The sequence below is a fragment of the Apteryx rowi genome, unplaced genomic scaffold, assembly GCF_003343035.1.
Source record: "Apteryx rowi isolate R43461 unplaced genomic scaffold, aptRow1 scaffold_151, whole genome shotgun sequence".
Lineage (NCBI taxonomy): Eukaryota > Metazoa > Chordata > Aves > Apterygiformes > Apterygidae > Apteryx > Apteryx rowi.
In genome coordinates, this window is record NW_020447764.1 from 1,395,269 (window position 1) to 1,422,246 (window position 26,978).

General features: G+C 35.4%; 1 protein-coding gene across 12 annotated transcripts in view; it reads left to right on the forward strand.

Annotated features, from left to right (window-relative positions):
• ORC5 (origin recognition complex subunit 5) overlaps positions 1-26,978 on the forward strand; it is a 77,761-nt gene that overhangs the window by 14,817 nt on the left and 35,966 nt on the right. For 8 of the 12 annotated variants that reach the window (XR_003252369.1, XM_026059001.1, XM_026058996.1 and 5 more), the window contains exons 6-13: positions 2,035-2,146; positions 2,494-2,624; positions 5,930-5,978; positions 6,535-6,625; positions 8,859-8,911; positions 11,116-11,228; positions 14,759-14,806; positions 21,606-21,716. Coding sequence is in view for 11 of the 12 variants with exons in the window: in XM_026059001.1 (XP_025914786.1) it covers positions 2,035-2,146; positions 2,494-2,624; positions 5,930-5,978; positions 6,535-6,625; positions 8,859-8,911; positions 11,116-11,228; positions 14,759-14,806; positions 21,606-21,716 (708 nt within the window). In the remaining variant the exon portion in view is untranslated. The other 4 variants (XM_026059004.1, XM_026059005.1, XM_026059007.1 and 1 more) reach the window with 4 other exon arrangements.

Genomic DNA, 26,978 nt, shown 5'->3' on the forward strand with positions numbered 1-26,978 from the left:
TACTGAATGAAGACTGATTCACAGCTGTGTTTTTAATCCTGGCAAGTGATGCATTTTCTGGCCCTTGTTATCTGTACTGCCCATGTTCTGGAGGTTGGTACCTCTGAACCAGAAGCGACTATCTGACAGAGACTAAAGGCAGAAAGCTTAAGGCTATGATTGCTGTTTAGGGACCAAACAAGCATAGGCTAAGACTTAAATATCCTAAAGCACCCTCAAGTTCAAAATTTGCTTCTAAATAAGTTAGTCTGCTTTCTAAACTACTGAGTCCAGGCACATAAGATGTGGATTCTGGACTGAAGTGTCGTAAACTGCTGCACAGGTGAAGTTGCAGAGAAATGGAGGTTGTAGAGGCAAATTTACTGCATCACTTTTTTCATGCTCAGAAGGGAAAACTTCATTACTGGTGGAAGATTGCATTGAACTGGGGGATCATCTGTGAAAAAGGGTCGTAGGACACTTGGTTTCTGTGAGGACTATGTTAGGAAGTAGTTAGGACGTTCATATTGGAAGATCTGTCGGGAATTGAACTGAATACACCTTAGTAGTTTTCTCAGCTAAAATTCTAGGAAGCCTGGGGTAGGGACACGATTGAAAAGAATCTCCAGAAAAATGTTCTCCTGACAAAATGAAGTTATGTAAAAACAGAGTAAGAAAACCAGTAAAGACTATGGGTGGTGCCATTTTGAGAAGAAGTGACCAGACTAGATAAAAGAAGATTTTTAGATTTTTTTTTTCTGAATTTCACAGAAAGAGAAATAATATTTTTTTCCTTTTTTTCCTATTGAGGTGGTTCACACCTCATATTAGAAATATTGTCATACATCGGTAAATGTTTTAAGAGAACCTTTTCTGGCATTTTCTGTAGAAACTGTCTAGAAATTTAAACTATAGACTTTGGCATTCTCAGAACTTGCTCAAACCTACATAGGAGCTGTGTGATATGGAGCAAGGAAAGAAAGGCAGTTTTCTAAAATCTGCTGTTCACACTCACTGAGAAGAAAATTTATCTCCTAAGTGGCACATTTACCTTGTGAAAATTCATGGCTGTTTGTTTTTATATATATGTTGCAATTAAAGCAGTTACTTTTTTTTTTCTAGCTCATTCTTTTGAGTTTGTGTTACACTTTTTATTTTTGCCTTGAATTTTAAAATTTTGTATTACTTTGGTATTTTGAAAAACTGGTTACATCGGGTTACTTTTTTTTTTGTTATGAGTTGCTTCAGTAGTTCTGAAATTTCTTTCTTAAAGAACCACATTTTAAAGCATCTTTTTTTTATGCTGAATTTTTAGTACACTTGCAAAAACCTTGCAGAAAGGAAGAATGAAGCATCAGCTTCCCAGGTTAGTTAGTTTCATCTTAAAAAAGCTCATCTATTGAAGGGTGTCCAAAATAAGGATTATTTCCATATGGAAAATGTTTTGTTATCTAATGACCAATCAACAAACTCAGAGCCAGTATGTTGTTGTTAATAGCTTTTTAAAAACGAATATGTTGTTATGCATAGCCACTGTAGGTAAATAGCAAAACAGTTTGTAAAAGTACACAGTTAATATTGTTGTCAGTATTTTTGGTTTGTGGTTTTTTTTGAAGCCCAGCTGACCTCTAAAATAAAGTAGTAGGTAGTTTTGTTTCAGAACACGCTGAGTTTTCATTGACTTTTTAACTCCTGCCGAGTGCTCTCCTGCAAATTTGGATTTAATTACCAAAGCAAAATGCTGTCTTAATTTTGGGTGCAAGGATGGAAGCCACTTGGTATTGTCTAGTAGCAGAGCCTTATCACCCCAAGTAATTTAAATGTCAATGAAATGGCAAGAGATGCAGAAAAACTTCAGATAATTATGAAAATTGCAAATGTATGAGCTTCTTGATTAGGCCAGATGAAGCCTTATTACTATGCTAATAATTTGTATTAAAATCTAAATTTGATGATTTTTTATTTTTTTTAAATCACAGTAATCTTTCTTCTCATCAGTATTTTAACACCTCTCTTTCCCCCCCCCCTTTATTTTTTTTCCCTTTCTCTTTATAGACTGACAGAAATGTGACAGTTGTCTTGCTCAGTGAAATAGTATGGGAACTATTCCGTCCGAGTACTGGATGCTTTGAGCCATTCACCTTATATTTTCCAGATTACAGCATAGGTAATCTAATTTTTTAATCTTTTAGGGGATTGAATAATATTTACACTCTGTCAAACGCAGTTCAAATGCTTTCTCATATTAACCACTGTGCCTTTTACAGAATCTGAAATGTACAATAGCTGCTGGAACATAAGTCTGTGTTCATGCAAACTCTTAAAAACTTCCTTCTTGCCATAACATCCCAAAGTAACATTTTGGTTCCATTATATCTGTTGGTTCTTTTAAGGGAGTTTTGGGATTTGTTTGTTTTCGGTGAGGATTATAGTTTGTTTTTCATTTAACTTGTAAAATTCAGTCAGTTTATTAATTTAGCTATAAATAAGCAAAACTTAATTATATCTAAACAGGGCACCTGCAGAAGATCCTGTCTCACAATCATCCTCCAGAATATTCTGCAGATTTCTATGCTGCATACATTAATATTCTGCTTGGTGTCTTCTACATGGTCTGCAGGGACCTCAAAGAACTTCAGCATCTGGTGAGAAGAGTTCCTTTAGGGTTTTTTTAAATTTTTTTCTGTTTTTTTTTTTCTCCAAATATAAAACTCTGAAAAACCTAGATTTGTTGTTGAATATGGACAAAGAGAATTTGTGTTGGATCAAAGTACAGTTTCCCTGAAAATTCAAAACAAAGGTTGCAGTTGTTCTGGTGTCCTGTGCTGAGGGTGCTGTTGCAGTCAGAGGCAACAAACGCTGTGCTGATGACATCTCAGCCTGCATATGGTTCTCCCAGCCTAGAACTTCTGTTGGGGGTTTTCCAATTTTGTGAAATGGCTTGAGCTGAGGGTGACTGCAAGGACCAGGCTTCATATTTTTACTTACTGGGGTAAGGAGGTATGTCTGAGAAAAGCTTAATGCCTACTGATATTCTACTGATAAATACAGTAGAAGTTTTGCTGCAGTTGTTTTTAAATAACAACTCCATTACGGACTTGGTTAACGATATTTTGTTTGCAATTCAGTCATAGGAAGCACAAGTTACCATTTTACTCTTGAAAACAATGGTAGGATTCACTGTGCTTCTCTGTTTTTCCAAATTCTTTTTTAGATGTGGTTAGGTATTATGTGAATTTGCTCTTGATGCTACCTTCTTGCTAGCCTGGACTTCTGTAATCCCCAAATAGACTTCTGTTGTAATCGTTTCCTGGACTGTTCAGTGCAATGCCAGAATGGTCACTTTCAGCATGTGAAGGAATAACTTCAATTAAGTGGTCTCTGATAACCATTGCATGTCTGAACACTTCTTCTGTTCCCTATGTTTATCACATTTAACTTGTCATTTTACCCAACATTCTTTAAACTTTAAATTTTACAGGAAATTTAATTTAAGATTTGAAACATTTTTCTATATTATTTGTGTAAAATTTTTGCCTTGATGTGCAACCTATAGAGGACTTAAGTACCCAAGCTGCTGCAAATCAGATCTGTTGCACAGTTTTAAAGAAACATGGTATGTTAATTTGATTCAAAGATCTAGAGATGTGAGGACTCACAGAAACACTTTCATGGTCTTTCTGTTGGAATTAAGAATAAAATAGGTAAGGCAGATGTTCCTACAATATGGTCATGTGTGAGGAAACAAAAATACATTGAATATTTTTTGAAAAAACCCCCACATAATTCAATTGAAGAATATAATGCCAAACAAACTAATGGTAAAAAAAGTCTAATTATTTTTACCTGATGGTGATCTTTGCCTAAGAAAAGTTGAATAACAATACCAATTATTAGCTCATCGGATTAGTATTTAAATAAATGTACTTACTATGTACAAGGAACTTTGTCTTGAAGAGAGAACTTGCTATAATTTTAAAAGTTTGAAGGGATCAGTGGCTTATGGCTAGTGCACTAAACTAAAGGAATGATAAATGAATATTTAAATATGAAAAGTTTTAATTGTGTTAATGTTTTCTTCATCGAATCCAAGATAAGCGTGAAAGGAATGAGGGCGGGATCACTGTTCTGTTAGATACAGATTTTCTATTAAATGAACATTTATTTCACTTATATGTCAACTTCATTGTTTTAAGCATTATCTGTATGCACTACTGTTTTGTTTACAGGATCTTTATCTTTTTCCCCTTCTATGAATGTTGTAATCTGACCCCTGTAGGTGTAGCTTTGAATCTATGAAAAGTGATAGGGCTGCCTCTTGCTCTCTTGAGAGTATTTTGCAATTCTATGCAATTCTTGGAAATGCTTGTATTGAACTATGATTAAATGGGAGAATTGATAGTATTTGTGAATAACTAATGTTGAACTTAAGTTTGGCTTTTAGTTCTTAGCAGTAACAACATAAAACATGCAAGTAATTCACAGTGAGTGTTACAGCTTATATATAAAAGACTGATTCAAAAAGTAGGGTCTTTATATAATGTTGAGGTCACTTTTAAGTTCTGTGCATTGGGATATGCCCAAGACTTCATTTCAGATTTGCATTTACAAAATATCATCATACTGTGTATATTGGCAATACTCTCCTTTCCATCTGCCCAGGAACATTTTATTTATTTCTGTTAATTTCTGAATCTTCCTGATGCTTTAAATCAGATCTTTGGGGTTAAAGGTTTTTGTAGCAATGCTGTCTGTACTGTCTCCAAAACAACGGCTGATAGATCGAAGAAAGGAAAGAGGTAGTCATAAAGTTCTTCCCCCAGCATTTGAACAAATTAGTACCGGTGAGACAGTCTAAATGTTCTGCCTGCATTTCCAGAGCATACCTGAACTTCAGCTTAACTTATCTGTTAACTGCACAAGCTTTATATTTAAATGGGATTGCTCAAATCTGATGGAGAGAGAAATAGTAAGTAGGGACCCAGTCCTTGCAGACATGTACTTGAGTTGCTCTGCTTATCAAAATAATTTCAGCTGCTTTAGGTACACTAATTGTGTGTTTGGGAAATACTAACATATGAAAAAATTTAGATAATTGGACCCTAAATTCTTTTTGCGCATGAGAAGCCTTTTCTATATAAGGTATATATAAAATACAAATACAATTATCTGTAAGTTCTGAACAACTCTGTAGTGCCTACTATAAACTCCAAATGTTTATGTTATTGTGCATTATTATTCTAATACATTTTGAAATTATATTAAATTTATATGTGGAAGTTACTGCCTTAAGTGCTGGGTACTAGCACAGAGAATTATAAGGTGTAGTAGACTGGACAAAAGGAGAGTAAACAGTGCAGATTGTTATTTTACAGTTCTATGTATTATTGGCTGTGTTGTTTTATTCATTTTCGAAAAAAATCTGAATTAGAATTGTAACCTCACCAAAAATTCCACAGTTTTATCTGAGACAACAGGAGTTTGTTTGAATGTGGAATGTGTTAGTAGTTTGTTTTTTTTTTTATCATTTCTGTTTGTGTGTGTAATTATGTGTTGCTTACTTTTGAACACACTGAACTGCTTCTGTAATGGAAAGTTTGTCTGAAAATGGATGAAGGGAGTAAAAAAAATTGCTGAAAATGTTTATTCCATTCATGATGTTTAATTATTATGCTAATTTTTTAAAAATGACAACCTTTGAGTACAGTAAACAAATTTTCCTGAGACCAAAGCCAAGTAATCTAATGATAGATTACTTCTGTTTGATTTGCATCCATAGAAATGATGTGATGTTTCACAGTATAATGTTTGGAAGCAAAGCAATATAATTATTTACTGAAAAATAATTCATTGGTTTTACAAATCGAAGAGTTGTGCTGTGTGTTATTTTCTGTAGCTAGATCAAATGTAGAGTACCTTTTTAATATGTTGCCTTTTTTACTTTGTGTAGGCAGCGCTCAATTTTTCTAAATACTGTGAGCCAGTGGTCAGAGGAGAAGGTAAGTATCTGTCCTTAATTTGAGCAGGTGGTATAAGAGTGCTGGTGCCCTCCCCTCGGTTTTGTGGAGGACTTTGCTTTGATCCTCATGGTGTTCATTTCTCTGGTCACAACAGCATAGCTTATGCCAGTTGCACCCAACAGGCAGCATTTGCAGCAAAAGCAGATGAATACCTTTGTTGACAGTGTTTTATGGAAATAAAAAGGAAATACTGTGAAAACTTGCTTCTCCCTTGTAAAATTTTCTCCTCATTCAACCACTGGTGCTTCTGTGAAGTAGCAAAGTAAGGCATTTTTCTGTCTAGGCTAAGAAGAGAAAATGGGCAGAGGTTTTGCTAAGCTGTGCTAGAATGCCTCAGAGTAGCCACGGAGAAACATCCTTGCGTGGTAGTGTGTGCATGCCAGTGGATGATGGTGGTGCATCACTGTAACACAACATTTTGGAGTCAGGGTGTTGAGCTGATTATTTCTTGCCTGTGATTGTTCAGGTGTTGGAGTTAGAGTTTTAGTGTTCCATAAATTAAACATTTAACAGAATTGATTCTGACTTGGTGCAGCAAATGAACGTGACACCCGCAAACTCTGGAAAAATATTGAACCTCATTTGAAGAAGGCAATGCAGACTGTTTATCTCCGGGAAATATCCAGGTAATCATCCCCTCCTCATCCTCCCTCCCCCCACCCCTTTTTTTTTTTTTTTTTAACTTTAGCAAGCTTCCTCCTTAAACATTTACTTAAAATCTCAAGCAAGTTTCATGGGTACTGTTTCTTTTTTGCTAGACAGAATATTTTTTGCTCTTTAAACATGCGTTTCTTTCTTGCCATATAATGGTACAAATAGGGTTCCTTAGGAAGGAAATTTTTAAGCAAAGCTATGTTTGAGACATATAAAGTTATTTAATAAGTAAAGCAGCAAAAGAAGGTTGTGGTCTTTTCTTCAGTAATGGTCATGCAGACAGATAAGTTTTGTCATGTGTGGAACTTAAGTGTGGGAATCCAACATCAAAATGTATGGTGAAAACACACAAAGTTGACTCAGCAGATCCTCCACTGTACCAGAGATGCATGCCAGCCTCCAAATTCTGTAAGACATTACACACATTGAACATCTGTGTTCCTTAGCTTTGATACTAGGGCTGGGTTTATACATTTCCTGTGCTTTATCTGACCCTTGTTTAATTGTTCATGGCCAAAATTTTCCTTATATGGAATTATCATTTTTGACAGCATTAAAAGTTGGTACATTGCTAATGGGTTGAGTTTCTTATTGGTATAGTTTTAGATTCTTTATTTATTATCTTGCCCGAGTGCTAGAAAAAGAATTGTACTATTTATTTTTTAATGGTAATAACAGACTCAGGCTTAATTTCTTTTCCATTTTTAAGATTTGTGATTCTGATGTTACACCATGTAAGTAGAGATAATCCATTAGTGTTCAGTTTCTCTATCTTGATACAAACATGATGATTTCTTCCCTTCGAATGTCATTTAGGCTATAGAATATTCTGGTAACCGAAGCCAGGAGTGTAGTAAAAGTCTTTGCTAAATTTCTTGGAAAAGTGATTATTCTTTCAAAAAGACAATTGATTTCCCTCCCAGTGAGTTAGCCTTCACTGTATAATGAGGTGTTACTCTATTTGCTTTAAGCGTATATTTATAGTAAGTATTGATCATCATTACACAGTCTACTCAGGATTTTCCTAAGTGTTTATATTCTATAATTGCCTCCTCTATTTTGGGTGTAATATGTTATAAAACAACTTATGAATTGTTTCAAAATAACTAGTTTTCCCTCTTTGGTGTTTTCTGTGATTATAAATTTGAGCTTTCTGCATAATAATTGTAGGATTTATGTCTATGTATTTGTAAATGCTTGAGGAATTAAAACAACGGTATCAATTTTTCTAGCCACATAACTATAATCACTTTGGAGTTTTCTTCAAGTTGTAAAATATGGCAGTAGACCTTTATTACCAGCTCTTCTGCTGCTGAAACTGAGATGAAAATGAAACTTTTTTTCTACTTGTAAGAAAGACATTGGATAAAAACTTTGTTCATTGATAATTCGGTTGCTCATTCATTAGAGCTGCATCAGCTCTTACTAAACTGTTTTCATAAGTTTTATGGGTCAAGGCTGATAAAAATGTAATACATGAAAAATAAGTCAGAGACAGGGTTTTAGCGGAGACACTGTGCATGAAGATCTTCATAAAGGTGTTTTCCCTGCCCCCCCCCCCGAGTGCTATATGAATGGGTGAAATAAAATCATGACGTTTCTAACGATGTTGTTGGAAGCTTCAAAGTGCAATTTTTGCAGCTGTTTAGGGAAGCACCAAACTATTTGCAGTTGTTTGTTTCCACTGACAAAATGTTTATTTTGATGTATCCAGAGGTTTTCAGTGAAGAGTGAGTATTGCTTTGTTTTTTTACCTAGACTTCAAAATTATATTATGACATAATTATAATATTGTTCTCAGTAGGATAAACACAGTTATTAGGCCAGCAAAACTACAAAGCTATCAGTGTCTTTACTTTTTATCTAATTCTGCATTGTTCTCACAACTTAATATACTATTGATATTTGCTTACTGGTGAGGGTTGGATGGAAAGAAATTGCTATTTGATAATGAGTTTATACTCAATATTAAGACATATAAATAAAAGTATTTTCTGTATTTTTTCATATATGCTTACGTGTCAAGAAAGTGCAGACTTTATATGCATGACTTAATATTTTTAATTATTACCTTAATATCTGCATTGTACACTGTGTCATGAAGTTAAAATAAACAGATACTAAATGGGTAGTTCTCACTAAAAGAGAGTGTTACCTCGGAATAGCGTATACTTCATATAAATACTTGCATTATCTGTCCTTTAGCTCACAGTGGGAACGCTTACAGCGTGATGATGGAGAACCTGGGCAATTGAAAGGTATCAGATACAGTAACTCAGTATGGGCCTGTAATGTAAAATATGTACTTTTCAGATTGATTTGGTTGCTGTTACCTGATAATATGTGAATGAAATTAATATGAACTAGACTGCTTATTAGCATTCAATTTCAATCTAGGGAAATTAGATTTTTTGAGAAGGCCTTCTCCGAAGGACTTCTACCATCTTTTCCCTTAGCATATTTCCTGGGAGTTGTCTCCTGCAGTCAGATGTGGGCAAAATCAGGTTTCCATAAAGTCAATATTCTCGTGTAACAATGGGTGAGGAATGTTTAGAGCTGTGTGAGCGTGGGGAAGGCAGTATTACACCTGACGCAGTGTGCTGGCTTAGCACGTTCCTAAACAGAATAGGTGTCATATGTCCTTGTTTGTTGGTGAAAGGAGATGTCTGAACTGCAAGAATTCTCTCTCTATGCCTTCCTTGAAGCAGTGCAGCTTTGTGGATTTTACACTTTACACAGGGCTGTCTCTTTTAGCATTTATTTACAATTTAGGAAGGATTACTGAAATATTTTCTTGGTGATGTTGATCAATTATGGCTCGTTGATCAGGTTTTAATTTGGGGACACTTTTTCCATATTATCTATCATGACAAATAATTTCTTCGTTAGATAGTAGATAAAATAGCCACCTTTTAAAACTCTCTGTTAAGATAATTGTAGTCATTGGAGTGTGCATCCTATATTTGCTTTATAATCGGTGTTTCTTCTACACTGTTGACCAAAGGAGTTTGATTCAAAATGTTCTTATTAAATTCTCTCCCTCCCTACCCAGACAGCCATGAAATACTTCTGCAGCTGACAGCTCCCAAAAGAGATATTTTATTCAAAATATGTTTTCCAGGATTTTTAGGTATATGCAGTAGGAAAAATTATCTTGTTAGCATTTCACAATAATATTATGCTTAAAAAGCAGTTGTAATAAATTGTACTGTAGATGTAATTAAGCCAATCATTCAGTGCATAATGCTAATATTAGCAGATCAAAAAAATGGAGGAGAAGCACAAACGTTTCTGTACTAAGCTAAATTGTCCATAGGTAAGAATTTCTTTAATTTGGTATTTCATTTTGTAATTAACATGCAGTACCAAACATCCTCTTGTTTGTAAATGAAAGCTAAAGCTGCTGTTCTTTTGTGACTACCTGAAAGGAAATTATCGGTAACTATCATCTAGGATGCTTCTCGTCACACTAGGGGCTCTGAGTCTAATTTTACTTTTAAATGTTTAATACCTTGATCTTTATTTGCTGATGTTTGTGAATTAAAGCATAAAAGTGCTGCTGCTTCACAGAACAAGAAACAATTCAAGTAAAAACTTGTAAGAGAAGTCACGAAAGAGACCCCCTTTGGGGTCTCCCTAGTTAACACGACTGATGAAATAAGGTGGCTTGATCATCCTAATCTTACGCATAAGTTGCGCAAAAGAAGCAACTACAGTGATCAGAATAGGTCAAATGTAAAAAGAAAAATTACAGAGTAGAAGTGAAAAGAGGAAGGAAGATACTCAGTAGGCTGTACTTCTTGTATGCTTGTAGTATGTGACAATTTAATAATTATGGACTATACATTTGGCAGATGAGATTAACTGGATTGAGTTTAACGTTTTGAAAACATTTCTGTAGGAAATAAGAGTCTTTAAAAAATGGTGAGATGCTGAACTGCTGCCCAGAAATATTCCAGCAGTGGTTCTTTCTCCTCTGTGGTAGCCTGGTTCATATGTTGAACTGTCTGGCACAGTCTAGAGCAGCCTGAATGTCAGGTCTTGGAGAAAAGCTTTGCAGTGGTATTTAAATATATTTCTTGATCTAAGCTGTTTGCTGTCCAAATTACCTTAAATGTAAGTGGTGCAAATATTATTTAGGGCGATCACAGCTTAGTGATTTATGAATCACTGATAATTAAATACAGCTTCTGAGAAAAGTCCAGAAGGAATTTAGAGCACTAATTTTATTTTAATTGAAGAGTCACAGCTACATGCCATCATTCCTTGCCCCTTTACTGATTTTATTTCTGTGATAACAGGATTGTAGTAAGTAGCCATATGTGATTTACAGGAATACAGCAGGAGGGAAGGAAAAAAACGTATAGGCTGTAGTAGTGAAACAGAATGCAGAGTAGTCTAATTTTGAACTCTGTGGAGGTTTAGAGTGGGTTTCAGAACTCATAAACTGTTTATTTTATAGGACTTTCTGCACATGCACATGTGGAACTTCCTTACTACTCCAAATTCCTACTGATAGCTGCTTACCTTGCCTCCTACAATCCTGTTAGGACAGATAAGAGGTTCTTTCTTAAGGTAATGGCTTTTTTTTTTTTCTTAGTGCTAATGCTGGATTCCTGCATACTACTTTTCCCAGTTTAAAACTCTTAACAGTTCATTTTGAAATCTATTTTGTGTGTAGTTCATTTGATTTGATCATAAGTTTGTCTGTGGATCACATATTATGATTGGTAATGATCAGTTAGTCATTATTAATGTTTAATAAAACCTACTTGCTCTTCAGACCAAACCACACATAATACTGATATAACACAAGGACTGTGCCTTGCATTTGTGAGGTGATATGGCTCTTTCCTGAAGATTTTAGTCAAGTGTCTGCAGCGTCCTTGGGTGTAAGCCACATTTAGATTTCAGAGGAAGATGCAGAACACTACAGTTTATTTCACTGAGTTCACCTTTAATGAAGTAAAATGACATAGCACTTTGTTAACTTATTTATACAGCTTTAAGCTTTTGAAACAATTGCATTTTGCAGAAGATGTGGTTCCATTAGCAGGCACTTTTTATGCTGAAGTGAAGATAATCATGTTTTAGGATTAGTGTACTCATTCTCTGTATCAGACTGTGGACCGAGCCTCTTTTTCTGTAAGTTCTAGATGTGTACAGTTTTTTGTTTTTTTTTCCGCCTTTCAACTGCATCTTGGTCATGCTGCAAATAAGTGCTATGGTGCTGTTCTTAGTCTGTCTCCCAGACCTTACCAAGGATCTGTATGCACCTGCAAGTCTGCCTCAATGCATTGTTTTTGAGGTCTTAATTTGTCAAAATACAGGCACGAAGTAGGAAGACAGATCTCAGAAAAGTGATTGGGCAGTTATGTTTTCTATTCATTTTACCAACTTCAAGGTATTTTACGTTATTACAGAGTGTATTAAGATGTGTGTGTATGTGTGTAAATATACGGTATTCATGGCAGATGAGAGTGAACAATTGGAAAAAAATAAGAACAAGAAGAGGTGAGAGGTTTTTAAGAATATGCTTTTTGAAAAAGTTCCCTCTTGAAGAAAAAGTTGTTTAATACATGTTTTGAGAAGTTTACTGCAGTTCCCGGTAAGGGTATACTAGTACATTATTAGTTTTAAGTGTGAATTTCATGTTTCTGCTATGATCCTACAGTGAGCCTTTCTCTCTAGTCCTTTCTTTAGAAGATCAGAGGATTACTTGTAGTAAGTGCAGATTGACAAGTTCTCTTTATAGACATCCTTTGTTTTTTCACTTGGCAAAAGCAATTTCTTTTTAAGAGTTTTACTTGCTGAAAAAACAATAAGGAAAAATCTGAACAAAATCAATCTTGGAACTCAAAGAAACAGGAAAACATACAAGAATCAAGTCAGTAAAGCATGTTACCAAAAACTGCCACATCTTTTGGCTTGTGTTCACTGAACAACCTTCTCAATTTTCTTTTTTTTCTATCTACTTTATTGCAGTATCTCTAAAGTTAGTTTTCACCTCTTGCCTGTGAGCCTTACAAAAACCTTTAGAAATGATTGCAACATGAACTTCTAGAGTGTTTGGAGCAGGGCCTGTGTAGGCATTTCAATCAATAAAATTAAATATTTTCCCAAGAATTGGTAAAGCAGGAGAAGTTATTATTCCTGCCAGGGGGATCATTTGAGAGCAATTAGCACTTCAGTTGGGTGCTGTGGCAAAGTTCAAAAATAGCTGTTTCTCAAAGCCCAACAAGACCAACACTTTTGGATAAACCTTCAAGTTGAATGTTTGTATGAGTCATGTGGGCTGTAAAAATATAATTTACTTTTGTCAGGGTTGTAATGAGATTCAAAGTAGAGATTTTTTTTTAGAGATTTTTTTTTTCTTTTGAGTGATTAACTAAGGGTTTCCAGACAGCAAAAGGGAGGTAAACAAAAGAATGGTCTTTGAGCTACTAATCTGCACTGCTGGTATAGGTGTTAGGTTACCTTACAACTTAGCATAGAGTTACAGTCTGTAACAGCCTGAAATGCTAACATAGATCAATGAAGTAATAATCTACAGTGATGTTATGTGAAAACTCAAAAACTTTGTGACAAATTAAGTGAAAAATAGGAAGTAGTTTTTAAAAGGTAGTTTTAAACAAAATAGAACAGCATTATATGTAAAGTCTCTGTTTTGTCTGTTTAATAGAGAACAGCACTAAAAACTGAAAATTAGGTCTGAATTTCATTTATTTCTTTGTACTTGCACAGTAATAGTGTACCTGCTCATTTGCTTTGGAACATCTTTGGTGTAACTTAAAATACACCATATGGAGACCCCAGTATAACCTTTAAAATGCATGAACAGTTTGTTGTGATCCATCACTATCATGCCATATAACCTCAGGGCTGATCACTTTTCCCCTCCAGCTGGTCTCTATTATCCCAGCAGTACTCTTTTCAAAGTCGTGAGAAGGAGATTATTTTTCTGTCTCTAAGTATGTGTGTGACTTGTATTAACTGAATGAACTATAAATTTTTTAGCTTGACAGATTATTTAAAGGAAACTGAAAGCTCCATGCAATATTACACTCTTCAGAAGTCAGTTGAAAAAAGCCAGTTACTGTGATCTTGACATGGCTGAGCACTGAAGTCCACAAATACCAAGTAAAAGATTTAAAACATTAGAATGAAAACTGAATTCCATCACTGTAGATGTTTTTCCTTGATTCATTGAGCATGCTAATAAGTTATACTTCTCAAGACTGTGGAAAGGATTCTCAGGTGATATTTTGTTAAATAGCACTCAGGTATGTTTAAGGAATATTATATCTGGGCCTTTCCACTAATTTTACATGGTTTACTTATTTAAATAAAATATTTCCTACTTTTGGCTTTTGTGGTGTCATTCTGTTTTTTTTCCCATGTCATCCTTCATCTCATTTCTGACATCTAGTTTACTATATATATACTGTGAGATTAAGAGCTGATCCTTTATAAAAGGTGTTCTTCCGCCCCCTCCCCCATTTCTGTTTGTCTTTCGACCCCTGCATCTTTAAATATCTTTGTGTTGGATTGATTTACTTCCTGACTGTTGTTCTGTCAACTTACATACCATCTGAATTCTTAAAATGAAGCAGATAAAAGATAAATATTCATTCAAATGGATGCATTTTAAAAATCAAGTGGCCATCACTTAAACATTTTTGGAAAGAGGAAGAATCTGTCTTTTCATGAGATTGAAGGAGGATGGGAGGAAGGTGGAGGCATATGGAAAGTTCATATTTAAAAATAAATAAATTTATTGTCTCTCTGAGCAGTCTCTGATTAGATCAGAAAATAACTGTGTGTGTTTTGACAAAAAAATATTACAGTGACTTTTTGGTTTTGTGCTGCTTGGACACAATGAAGCAAGAAGTAGGGCAAATGTAATTTTAGGGTTTCTGGTAAGAAGGGTTACTGCTAAGATCAGAGATAAATAATGGAGGTGTAAGAAAGAAGCAGAACCAAAATAGCGTGCTACAATAAGATACGTAATACACATTTTTTTGACATTTCTTTGATTCTGTCATAGCTATAGAATGAACAAAATATTTTGCATATCATGTTTGCTTTTGTCTTTTTTGATACAGCATCATGGGAAAATTAAGAAGACCAACTTTATGAAGAAACATGAAAAGGTATATATTTTACCTTTCTATTCTGAGATCAAGAACAAAGATTTTTCTTCTGCTGTTACGCTGGCTTAGTGTTTTGCTTTGCCTCATATATTCTTGACTATAAAAAGAACAGTGTTTTGTGAAGTAACCATTATCAGTGCATTTGTTTTATTTGATAATACTTTCTGTATGATACACACGTTTTTATTTGATTAGAATTTAACTGTAGCATTAATTTGTCTCCTAAAGCCATATTTTTTGTGAATGACTAAATTTGCAATAAAGCTAATTAAACAGCATCATACTTGGAAGAGCCAGATCTCAGAATTTCTCTCAGGGATATTAGAGTAATAGGTGATTAACAATTTTGAGAGTCAAGTCACTTTAGTTCCTAGTGATGCAGTGAAATATAAGAGCTAAAATTTAGGTGTTGAGGATTGGAAACTCTGCACTCTTATCTCTTGTTTATGTAGAAAGAATAAAGTGACCAAAATGTTGCTATTCCATCAGACTAACTAAACTTTTCATGGATATAAGTAGCTAAACACTGTTGATTTCAATGGAGCTGCACCAGTTTATACTGACAGAGGCTTGATACACTAGGAAGAGCAAGTACATGTATTAGGTGTATTTATGATTTAAATGTTAGAACTTGATTTTTTTTTTACATTATAACCTGTTGATTTATTTTCAAACAAAATATAGTCACCTAGAGGTAGACTCGTAGATTGTGGTACTACAATTTTACAGTGAAGGAAGTTGAAATACTGGGATAAAAGATGACATATGTTAACTTCGTAAGTAAAGACTCATTTTCTTCAGCTGGTGTGCCAGTTTATATCAGTACACTTTTACTCAGAGAAGCTTGTCTGAAGTACAGATCAGATTCACCTAACTCAAAGTGGGTGCCTATAAAAGCTAGTCAGCTTTTCTAGACAATGCAGAGCAAGTCGTTGCAGGCACTGGAGTGTATGGTGTGATTCATCTCTTCCTAAGTAGATTCTCCATTTAGTGAGAAGAATTGCACCATCAACTGTATTGATTAGATTTCTACTGACTCTAATGGGAGCTTAGAAAACTAGTTTGGTTGTACATACTTACTTGGCAGGAAGCTAACATTAGATGAAATAAATCCTACCTTAGAAGTTTAAGCACAGCCAGGCTAAAAATCTGTTTCTTGATTATTAACTCTTTGTTCAGTCCAGAGTCTAATACTTTCTTATCAGAAAAAGTAAATCTTCTGAATTCTCAAGAGAAAGAAAATGCCTTTATCGTTCCATTAATTGTCTTGTTGCTGATAACAGCAGAATTTGCTGGGTTTCTTCGGATGGTTCATCTGGAACAATGTTTTGCCAATGTAGTGACAAGCGATTTGAGATGTCTTCCCTGGTAAAGCTACTTTTTCAGAAGTACACTTTCTCAGACGTCAGTCCCCCAGTAGATCACATTTGTTGTGTGGGGTTTTTTTTTGTTTGTTTGTTTGTTTTGTTTTTTTTGGGGGGGTGTTGTTTTTTTGGAAAAGACTGTCTGGTGTATCTGTCTCAATTCTAACGTAGTGTTCATTTGTATCAGAATTTCTAGCTTGCAGCCTAAGATGCTTCGTTTGTATAAAACCAGGGAAGTTCAGAAAAGCTTTCCGCTCAAAAAAGTGAGAGGTATAGTTCCATCTTTAACACTATGATAAAAAGATTGAAAATTCAGCCAATTCAGATTAAGAACTTGCTCTCTTTGTGCAGGTAATTAAGTCTGGGTTAAGCTTTTTTGCTTTAAAGAACACTTTTGATTTTTGTTTTTGCTTAAGAAATTTGGTAATGTGAATACATGGCTCTCAGTTGTGGGACTGTTAAAAGACTTAGGCCAGTTAAACAGTGGGAACACAGGACTGACACTGTAGATAAAGGGCACAAACACAAGTAGTGGCAACTGGTGGAAAGTCTTGTTGAACTGAATGTGGAAGATAACTTTCTTTGTTTTTGAAGTGAGATTTTATAAAACCCTGGGATTTTATAAAACTATTTTTCAGTGTTAATCTGCCTTAGCTCCTTGCGGAAGATTCTTCTGGACCTCGTTCTTTACCGTTGTCGGTTTGGCGGTATTTCTAAACTATTCCCATTCTTATGGGAGTTCACTTCTGCTTAGGAATTTTAATAAAATGTAACTTCTGGAAGAAGCACTTCAGTGTTGTTTAACTCTTCTGGCTTTTCCCCAAGAACCATTTCTAGCAAGTAATTTGAAAATTCAAAACAATATTCCACCAAAGCAGAGAGCTGATAGTAGTAAGAACAAGAAACTTGTGAAATAACTGTATCCTAAATGTAACTTCAGGGATTACTACATGCTAACCATGCTTGCTAGCTACTTGGAGCGGACATATTTCAACTATTGTATATTTGTTCACTTTTTTGGGGGGGGAGGGGGGGATAGCAAAGAATATACTTCACAGACCTGGCATGTTTAGAACCAGAAGTGCAATTCATAGCTTATAGCATACTTGCGTTCTCACTGAGGGTATTGTGCTGAAGTGGATTAGCTTCATCTGTAAATAAGGTTTCAGTAGTGTTTTGACCACTTATTCCAATATTTTTCACTCTGCTTTCTTTGTTAACCAAGAGATAGCTCTGGGGACACCTCCTGGATTTTAAAAGCTAAAGCATGTACTGGAAATGGCTTTTTGTTTCACTGAAGAAATGAGTAGTTGTGTTTTACTGATAACTGGCACCACAAGAGTGCTGGGTGGTGTGTTTGAGAGCTGTCCTTTCCCCAGATCATTTTGAAACAAACTTTCTCTTTGAAATTCTTCTTTAATCTTGCCTGTGCTGCTAGTAAGAATAAATCAATGTACACTACAAAAAAGGAAGTTGAATGTCAAAGTAGAGAGAATGAAATACAAACTTAAAAGGAAACAAGTAATTCTCACATCAGAACTTTGACAGTCTCTGTCATAACTAAATCTCTGTAGTTCTAACAGTGCTACCTGCAGAGAGCAAAGTCTAATATTACCCAGTTCTGCTCTATGAACTGTATTTCTCCTTTTTAAAAAATGTGTTATTTAGAAAATATTTAACACTGCAAATCAGGAACTTTACATTTCTGTTAAATTCAATGTTACTACATATAATAGTCTGTAATGCCCAGAATGTCCACCAGTGTCAGTTGAGATGTAAAGAAAAATGTATATGGTGTGAAGAAGGAAAGCTCAGTAAATGCAAGGTTCAGTAAATATTCGGAGTTCTGATAAAGCAGTTGTAGTTTGAAGCTGGCATGTAGGTCTGTGTACAGAACCACAGCCAAGAGATGGCGGAATTACCCCTCTCAGCTCGGTGCCTGGGAGCCGTGAGGGCTGGCCGCTGCGCAAAGGAGGGTGAGCTGGGAGCAGCGCAGTAACAAGGCAGGCGGCAGCACCGACCTCACTGTCGGGGAGCCAGGATGCAGTGCGGCAGGGTCAGGGCCAGAGACAGCGATTAGGACCAGACAAAGCTCAGCGATCACCCCGCCAGTCTGTAGTGACAAGGCAGGCAGAATTGCAGAGACAGGAGATAGAGCACATATATAGCTTCTGCACAGCTGTCATGTTTAAATGTAATTGCCTGCATTTCAATTTGTGCCCATTGCCTCTTGTCCTGTCACTGGATACCACTGAGAAGGGTCTGGCTCTGTCTTCTTTACTCCCCCCATGAGGTATTTATACACATTGATAAGATCCTCCTGAGCCTTCTCTTCTCCAGGCTGAACAACCCCAGCTCTTCCAGCCTTTCCATGTATGACAGATGCTTCAGTTCCTTTCCTCATCTTTGTGGTCCTCAGTTTGCAGATAAGACAGTTAAATGTAGGTGTCTGCAAGGACATGAGACAGTGAAGCTCCTGTGCAACTCAGAGGATCTCTAGCCTGGGTAACCTAGAGGGTGGTTTGCTGAACAAATATGTAGATGCTGGTCATCAGCTATAGGGTTCCTTTGGCTGCATTGATGGGATATTGAGTATAGTAGGAGACAAATTTAGGTGTCTTAATCAGCAAGGTGAATCCTACCCTTGCTATCCATATACCAAAGTGGGAAAATATAAGTCAATTTAGAAGCTTATGAGGAAAGAGGAATGGATGGAGAATTTGAACCTTGGCAGCAAATGAATACAACGTTTAACGTCAGTGCACGCCAGGGCGCAGCAAGCGCGGGGCTGCTCCCTACAGGAAGGCAAGCCGGGAGCTGAATGCAGCAGGGGCCGGCAGGCCTGCAGCGGCAGGGCGCAGCCGAGCAGAGCGGGGTGCTGGCTGCAGCAGGCCCTGCCGACAGGCCAGCGATCGCCAGGCAGGGCAAAGCAGCAGGCCAGGCGCAGGGCCCATTGAGGGACTCCAGACTGCGCGCCCCGGGGCAGAGCTGGGCAGGTTTGCATGGTGCCCTGCTCGGGGCACGGGGCTCCCGGGGAGGCTAGCCAGGGCTGTCGGTGCCCTGGGGCCCGGGGAGGGTGCTGCAAAGAATGCTGTCGCTGTGAAACGTTAGCAATTTGTCTTACTAAAATCCAGAAGCCTAAGATGGATGGGAAAGGTATATGTTTACCTAACTTTTTTTCTTAATGTTGTGTCCTCTATTTTGTTGTGAGGCCTTAATTTTCTCATTGTGATTGAAATAGGTGTGTCAGTGGCTTATTTAGACAATGATTAGGTGTACAAATTTAGTAGTCGTGAGCTTTCATGATCATGCACATCCAGTGGCATTTGGCTGTGGAAAAAAATGAAGCTTCTGAGACCTGTTTTGTGGGTTATTGCAGGAACTGTTCAAAAGTTGGTGTGTAAAAACTTGGTTTTTATACATAAAAGCTTGTTTCTTCTCTGAGACTCCAGCATCAGTGGAGGCTTACTTGGGCAATTCATGTAAAATTTTATGAATTTTCTGTAGTCCGTTAAGAATAGAGAGAAACTCAAGAAGAATTTCTTAACGCTGTTTTTCATAAACTGCTGCCTGGTCTGTTGGGATAGAATAATAGAAGTATCCTATGGAGAATAGAAATGGAAATAGGAAAAGTAATTTTTAAAACTTTTTGATGCTGTTTTCATCTCTTTTTTTTTTTTTCTCGGTGTAAATTTATAAATCCTAAATAAATTATTCTAACTGTTCAGAATTTAGTAAAACATTTCTGTATGAAATTGTGGTTGGTTCTGTATGCATTTACTCAGTCACTAATTCTTTTTAAAGCAGACTTTAAAATCAGGAAATATTTATGCTAAACTCTACCTTCTGGCAGCAGAATGTCCATGTCTGGGTTCCTTAAGTTTTCAACAAACATTAGAGAATTTCTTGCTTAGTTTTGTTTTTGGTAGATCAGGTTACTGCAGTGTTAGTCTTAACCTCTTACCATATTGCCAGGCATGAGGGTTCTCTTCCGAACTTCCCTGCACATACTTGCCATCAACACCAGTGTTGTGCTGACACTGATTCTTAATCCATTAATTTAGATATTTCGGGAGCATTACAGATTCTTGGATAGGTTCCTAATTTTAAAAAATTCTAAATAACTGTAGTCTTTTGGCAATAGTTTTTGAGTACAACTTTTACCAATGATTTCAGCATAGTACTCAGAGGAGCCCAGTGTATTTCCTGATTCCACAGCTAATCCTGCTCCCCAGGAGAGCCTGAAGGCTTTAGATGCAGCATAGGGCAAGCAATTACAGTGCTCTCTTGCGAGCATTGTATTGTGAGCATTTTTTTTTTTTTTTAAGGTGTTAAAGTAGAAGATATACTGAATTTATTCAAATCTGTGGAAAGCAGATACAAATTTGTCAGTGGAAAATTAGGTGAGCTCTGCTGCACTGAAAAAGACCTAGTCTGCCAAGTTATGCTAGTCATGTTCTAGACTGTAAGACTGTACACTGCAGTAGTTTAATATGATATTTGAGACCAGGAACTCTTGTTCTGAATCTGCATGTGATACTTCTTCTAGCAAGTCATTTAACCAATATTTCTCGATTCCTTTTTGACAAAAATATTGTTCCAATTAATAGTAAAGCACCACACACATGCTGTTATGATATGATTTAAAATTAAATTAATATGAGCCAATTTGTTTTTATTATGTGTGAGTTTGTTTTCTAAAATGGAATTTATAAGAACTTTGTGTAAGTACCATTAGAACATAGAGAAACTAGTACTGTATCTATGAGAGGAAGAGACTACTAGTAGTAGTCTCTCTCTTCTAGTAGAATCTTCTCTTAATGTACCTCTTCAAAATGTACATACTAGTAACACATTTGTGTTCAGTAAGTCAAGCATACAAAAAAGTACTTTAAGCTTTTATAGATTTGTAAAAGCTACTGTTCTATGTACCTTTTTGTAGGTGCTTGTGGATTATAGACAGACTATAGACAATAGAATAAACCTTTATATCTTCACTAGCTAGCAATTCTGGGTGCTTTTAAGATGTCTGACCTGTCTCACTGTTGATAAACTGTGAACAAACCTTGAGAATGCTATAAAATATAGTCTTTCCTCTTTAATCCTTAGACTGGGCGAGGTAATTCATAGGACAGAAGCATCTATAAATCCAATGGCAGATAGGAAATTTGGCTTCAGGTTCTCTGTTATAGCTCAAAATGTTCTTATTTATTATGCATTGTGCAGTTTGGACTCTTGCCATGTTAGAGCTGTATATCTATATCATTATATTGATCAATGAGCATCCATTCAGTGTTTTCTATGATATATAAGTAGGCTTTAAGAAAGAATACTGTGAATTATAATGCCTCCCTGGAGGCTAAAAAGATGCGATGATAGCATCTTGTAGTACTCTAGAAAAATCCGTTGAATTGGAGCCTCTATTTCTGTTGCAGACCAGCAATCATCTCCTTGGACCGAAGCCATTCCCCCTGGACAGGTTGTTAGCAATCTTATATAGTATTGTGGACAACAGAGTTGCTCCAACTGCAAATATATTTTCCCAGGTAAGTGTATACTTATTTTCTTTGTTTTCTTTCTTTGCTCTTTTACTGTCCAGAATTTCTGAAAAGGTTTTACATTGTTTTTGGTAAGTCATCATTCTAATGAAATGTGATGAGAGAATAACCATGTCAGTAATTTTAAGTCTAAGGCTCAGGATAGTGTTCTTCTGTATTACTAGCAGTGATTTCAGGATTGTATCTGTGTAATGGTCTGAAACTTTCTAATAGCTAATATTTTTTTGGTCCTGGAATGCAATCCATGTTGAGATTAGTTCCTTGGTTTCTGATTGAAGTCTGTTAGCCTACTTGCATTTCAAGTTAAGTATTCACAGTCCAGTGGACAAAACTAGGCACCTTGTAACACATAGTATAACAATCTAATGGTCAAGACAAAACAGAGGGAGGGGTAAGTTATTTGCAGGTGAAAGGCGTTTCCTGTGATATACCCATCTTAGGGGTAATATTTTTCATTTGCACCTGCTCTAAGTGTTCTGCGGAGGAGTCTGAATATCACATTTCACTAGATGGCAGCATAACTATGGTGTTGAGTGAAATTAAGTAAATCCAAAGTTTTCTCTAGAGTTCTGGGTTTCTCAAGTGTAAATACGTATTCTGTATAAGTAAAGATTCCTTTTAAGGAATCTTTTTTTTTTTTTAAGGAGTTCCTTTTAAGTAAAGATTTCCTGTGGTCAGCTTTACTCTTAGATCTTTCATGTCTGCCTTCAGGGATCTCCATTTCTTTCTTGCTCTCTAGTTGCACTCAACTTCTGCTTAGAGAAATATTTTCTACTTCTCCTTGTTAGGTCTGAAATTCAACCAAGATTTATTTAAATCTGCCATCTGTGTTCACGTAAAGTTCTAGAAAAACACGCTCAAGATACCTCAACAGTGTTGCTAATGCTTTAATCATTCGTCACAGCTTTCACGAACATTTAAGTTTGCAGAATTTATCTTATGTATTTGCAGAACAATGCATCACAAATATACACACCTTATAATTGAAAAATACAAGACCTAAAGATTTGTGGCACTGTATTTAATCGATGATATATGAATATCTTTGTTGTTAATAATGCTGGGGACTCAGTTGCTTTACAGATGCAGTAGACAGCTATTGGGTAGCCTACCTTCAATTAATGTTTTCTCTCAAGCTCCTTTATTTAAAGGTTATTGTGTGATCTGGCTAGCATCAGAGGTAGCCTGAGATAATTGCTTTTGTATGAATATTGTATTGATCCTTTAATTCACTGTATTGCTACAATAGTGCTGTGAAGTCTATCTGTCAGGTCTATCAGTTAAGGTGTTAGTTACATCCCTTTCCGTACAGGGTGCTGTTTTTATGTGCTTTGTAGTAGGCAGTGGTTTTCTGACTTGAGACGGGAAGTGTTTAAGCTGAGGCTCAAAGAGAATTCTAAGGCAAAAAGAGATTTACTTGTTCCATGAGTAGAACTTGTATCAACAGGAGCAGAAGTAGGTTTAGCCCAGTTAGAAATGAAAAATGAGTCTTGTGAGATAGTCTTGTGAGACATATCAGAAGATACGATATGATCCAAGTCATGTTGAAATTGGTTTCATTTGCTCTAGTTCTGCTGATGAGTGTTTGAAGCCAGCTCTCACTGTGACCTTTAAACATAACAATTTCAGTTCAAAGATGAAAGAATGCAACTCTTCAGGCGTATGATGCGAGAACAGGCAGGAAGCAAGAAGATTGCCTGTTAATCTGCAACTCTCAAATTTAGAGCTTTACCAGAACTTTTGCAAATTTCAAGGAGCAAACTCAAGTTTGGATCGATGGTTTACTCAAGTAATGTGAAAGTGAATGATGGTCACAGGAGAGGGGAGCATTAAATAGTAAAATTTATGAATGGGATATTACCTTTAAATTCTCTTTATTATTTATTATTCTCTTAAATTCTCTCATTTTGGCCTGCAAGCATTTTCAGAAACTTTGGTACATTTAAAGCCTAACAGTTAACATAATGGTTAACCATTATGTGGTTATATAACACAGTTTTACTCTATATTTTCAAAATTAATATGTCTGCCTACTTAACATGCTGATTTTTAAATCCAAACAAGAGAACAAATGTCATTATTCCAATACATGGTTAGGTAGCACTGAAGACATACAGTTTCGTGTACAATTACATGGTGTAATTCCCCCTTCTTTCCCTGTAGATTAAACTGCAGAATGAAAATTTCAAGCAAGTATTTCTGCTAATTTGGAGTGTACACTAGATGGCAGTATTATCAAATAATATCTGTAGTTGTTTTTTCTTCCGAATATATCCGGATTAATCTATAAGGATACAATAAAAAGGCTGTATTAAACCTAACACAGGTTGCCACAAAGAAGTTGAGATAAATCTGTTGATACCAAAATAAAATATTATAAATGATGACTTTTTGCTTTAATTTGTTTCTCCAATTCTGAAAATAATTTTGCATTAAACTTTAATTAAAAATTCTTGAACTGTCTAATGTAAAATAACATGAAACATAATAGAGTTTAAAATAGATTTCAGAAATAGTGTTTAAGCTAGAATTAATGTTTAATTACATTTTTTGTTTTCTTGAATAGTGCAACACATTTTATATTTCACTGATTGCAATATTAGTTATTTTGTAAATATATTTTTTCAAATGAATTAAATACTTAGGAGCAATATTACAATATCTATACATTTTTCTGTTAGATACCACAAGATTTTATTTTCTTGTTTATGCGGGCATCATGGAAATTATTCTTGAAACTATACTGTACACAGTTTAAAATGTTTTAAATCAAATATTTGACTTCTTGACTGATTCAGCTGATCATTTCCACTGATTCAGCTGCTTCAATAATCATTTTATGATTCAACAGTCACTTTATGTACTCTTTCATTTGTAGACTCAAGCTGTACGTGAGCCAAATACTATGTTCATTCTCCCCATGTACTCTCAGAAAATATCCCACTTCAGCTTTAAAGTGGATTAAAAATCTCAGTAAAGATTCAAGAACTATTATATCTGGCATATTGTTAATTTCTTGTTATTTCTTGCTTCTTATTATTTTCATGTGTAATTTCTGTCCACACAAATTCTGCTTATTAGCTTTTCAAGATAAAACTTTTTCATTAATAAGCAGCAAAATGTTTATATTCTGTGAATGCTAGGTTTTATTAAAAATACTTTGTTTTTACAATATAGAATTTCAACATAAAATTTGAATCTTGATCTAATTTTTGCCTCCTAATGGTAATTAGTCCTTAAAATGGTCTTATATTTTATTCAAATAAAAAATGAATGTCTTCCTTTCAGAAGTCTGATTTTTGCAGTTGATACAAGACTAAGTTTTTCCTGCTGTAAATTCATGTGAATGAATTGGTTTACATCAGGAATGAATTTGTCTCATTCATTTTGTTTTTCCTCGCTAATTAGTACAAGGGAGTAGCACCAAAAAAAACCCTATGCAAATTGAACTTCTGCAAATGCAAACTGTTTCAATTACCACTTTGAAAGCTGAAACTTCTAGGTTTTGTGTTATGCTTTTAAGTAAAATTTTGCCACCTCTAGGAGGGAAAATGTTTGAGAGGAAATTAAAGTGAGATTTTTCCTTTTGTAGAATATTGATGTCAGTACATATGTGAATATAGGTCTACATTCACTTGAGAAGTTTTCAGTGCTCCTTCTCTTCCAGAAAATTCATTGTTTTTCTTGTTAGTTCTAATTGATCAGGTACTTTTTTTAACACACTTGGGGGTTACTATTTCCTGTCACTGAATTTGTTTGAATTTGCTTGTTTCTTTTGTATAGTTTTTTTAACCAAGAGATAATGGAGGTTGAAGCATTTTTTGACTTCTGTAACCAATTTAGAGGACAAAATCTTTAAACATTTTTCTTCAGATGCACTTTTGTGTAATAATTTAACAGGTTGCAGATGAGACCACCACCACTTGGCATGTTGCCTGGGACAGAACTTGCACAGACCGTGTTCATGTTTTTCTCATTGGTTGTATGGTTAGGCTGAGCATGTAGCCAATGTATTTTAAAAGATAACATTTTATTTTTAATGATGGAAAAAAATGAAAATACACTTTCAAAGCATGCTAAAAACAGTGTAACTTTGTGGTATGCAGTCTACATCCTACAACAAACAAGTCATAGGGTTTCCTTTCCTATGTACCCCAGTTGATGCTTCCTAGCAGCTCGCTTTTGCAGACTTGGGGAGCAACATGGAGTGTGATTTGTGTATCTGCATGGACCCACTGCACAGAATAGCAAAAGTATATTGTGTCCAAGTGCAATTAGTACAGAACGGAGGGATACAAAGAAGCAATACATTACTACTGCAGGTGTGCACTGCAAAGGTTCTGAGAGTCTGTTCGATTGTAGAAGGGTAATATTTAATTTTAGGTTCCTTGCATTTAAAGAGAAATGCAACTTTATTCTCTTTATAAAACTATGTTTTAAATAGGATGCATGAGTGAATTTTTGCAAGAAACTTGGTGCAAGAGCTATCAGCAGTGATTTAAATTAAATCAGCTCATTTTACATTGAAGTGGACAAGGATTGTTGATTTAATATTGCAGCCAGTAAGAAGGAAGATATTTTTGTTACTGTTCTAAGATTATGATTTACAAGACAAAATTAGCCAACAGAATTTCCTCTACCAACATTCTTTTCTGATTGCTTCTTGATACTGAGTTTTTCTAACCATTTCTCATGAGTCATGGTTTTTAAACCTTTTATCATGCTTCTGCTTTCTTGTGAAGTATCATAAGGAAGATTGCCTGAATCTAGTTTCACTTGAGCTATGGTGTTACCTTTATCAGATAAAATGGAGTTAATCCCTTTGTCTTGCATACTTTATTCCTGTTAATACATCCCAGAATGTTTAGAAAGACACCTCTGCAGAGATCTGTGATAACTTATTCAGAGTATACTAATACCTGAAAATTACTGGATAATAATTTATAATAATTCAGTTCTATTTGCATTTTCACTATAATGCATTAGGTTAGACTGTTAGGTCATTTAAAAAAAAAAAAAAAAGGTCAATATTTACATCCAGAATCAAGTGTGCTTTTGCTGTTAGCCAGTTTGGTTATATTCAGAGAGTAATGTTCGGATGGTTGTATACTTAGAACTCATTTCTGATTATAGCACATTTGGAAAATGAGATTTTTTACATAGGCTATCTATTTCTGTGGGTGTAATGTGTCATATAAGGTATTTTACACATTATAACCTGCATTTCATTTAGTTGACATTTTTGTTCTG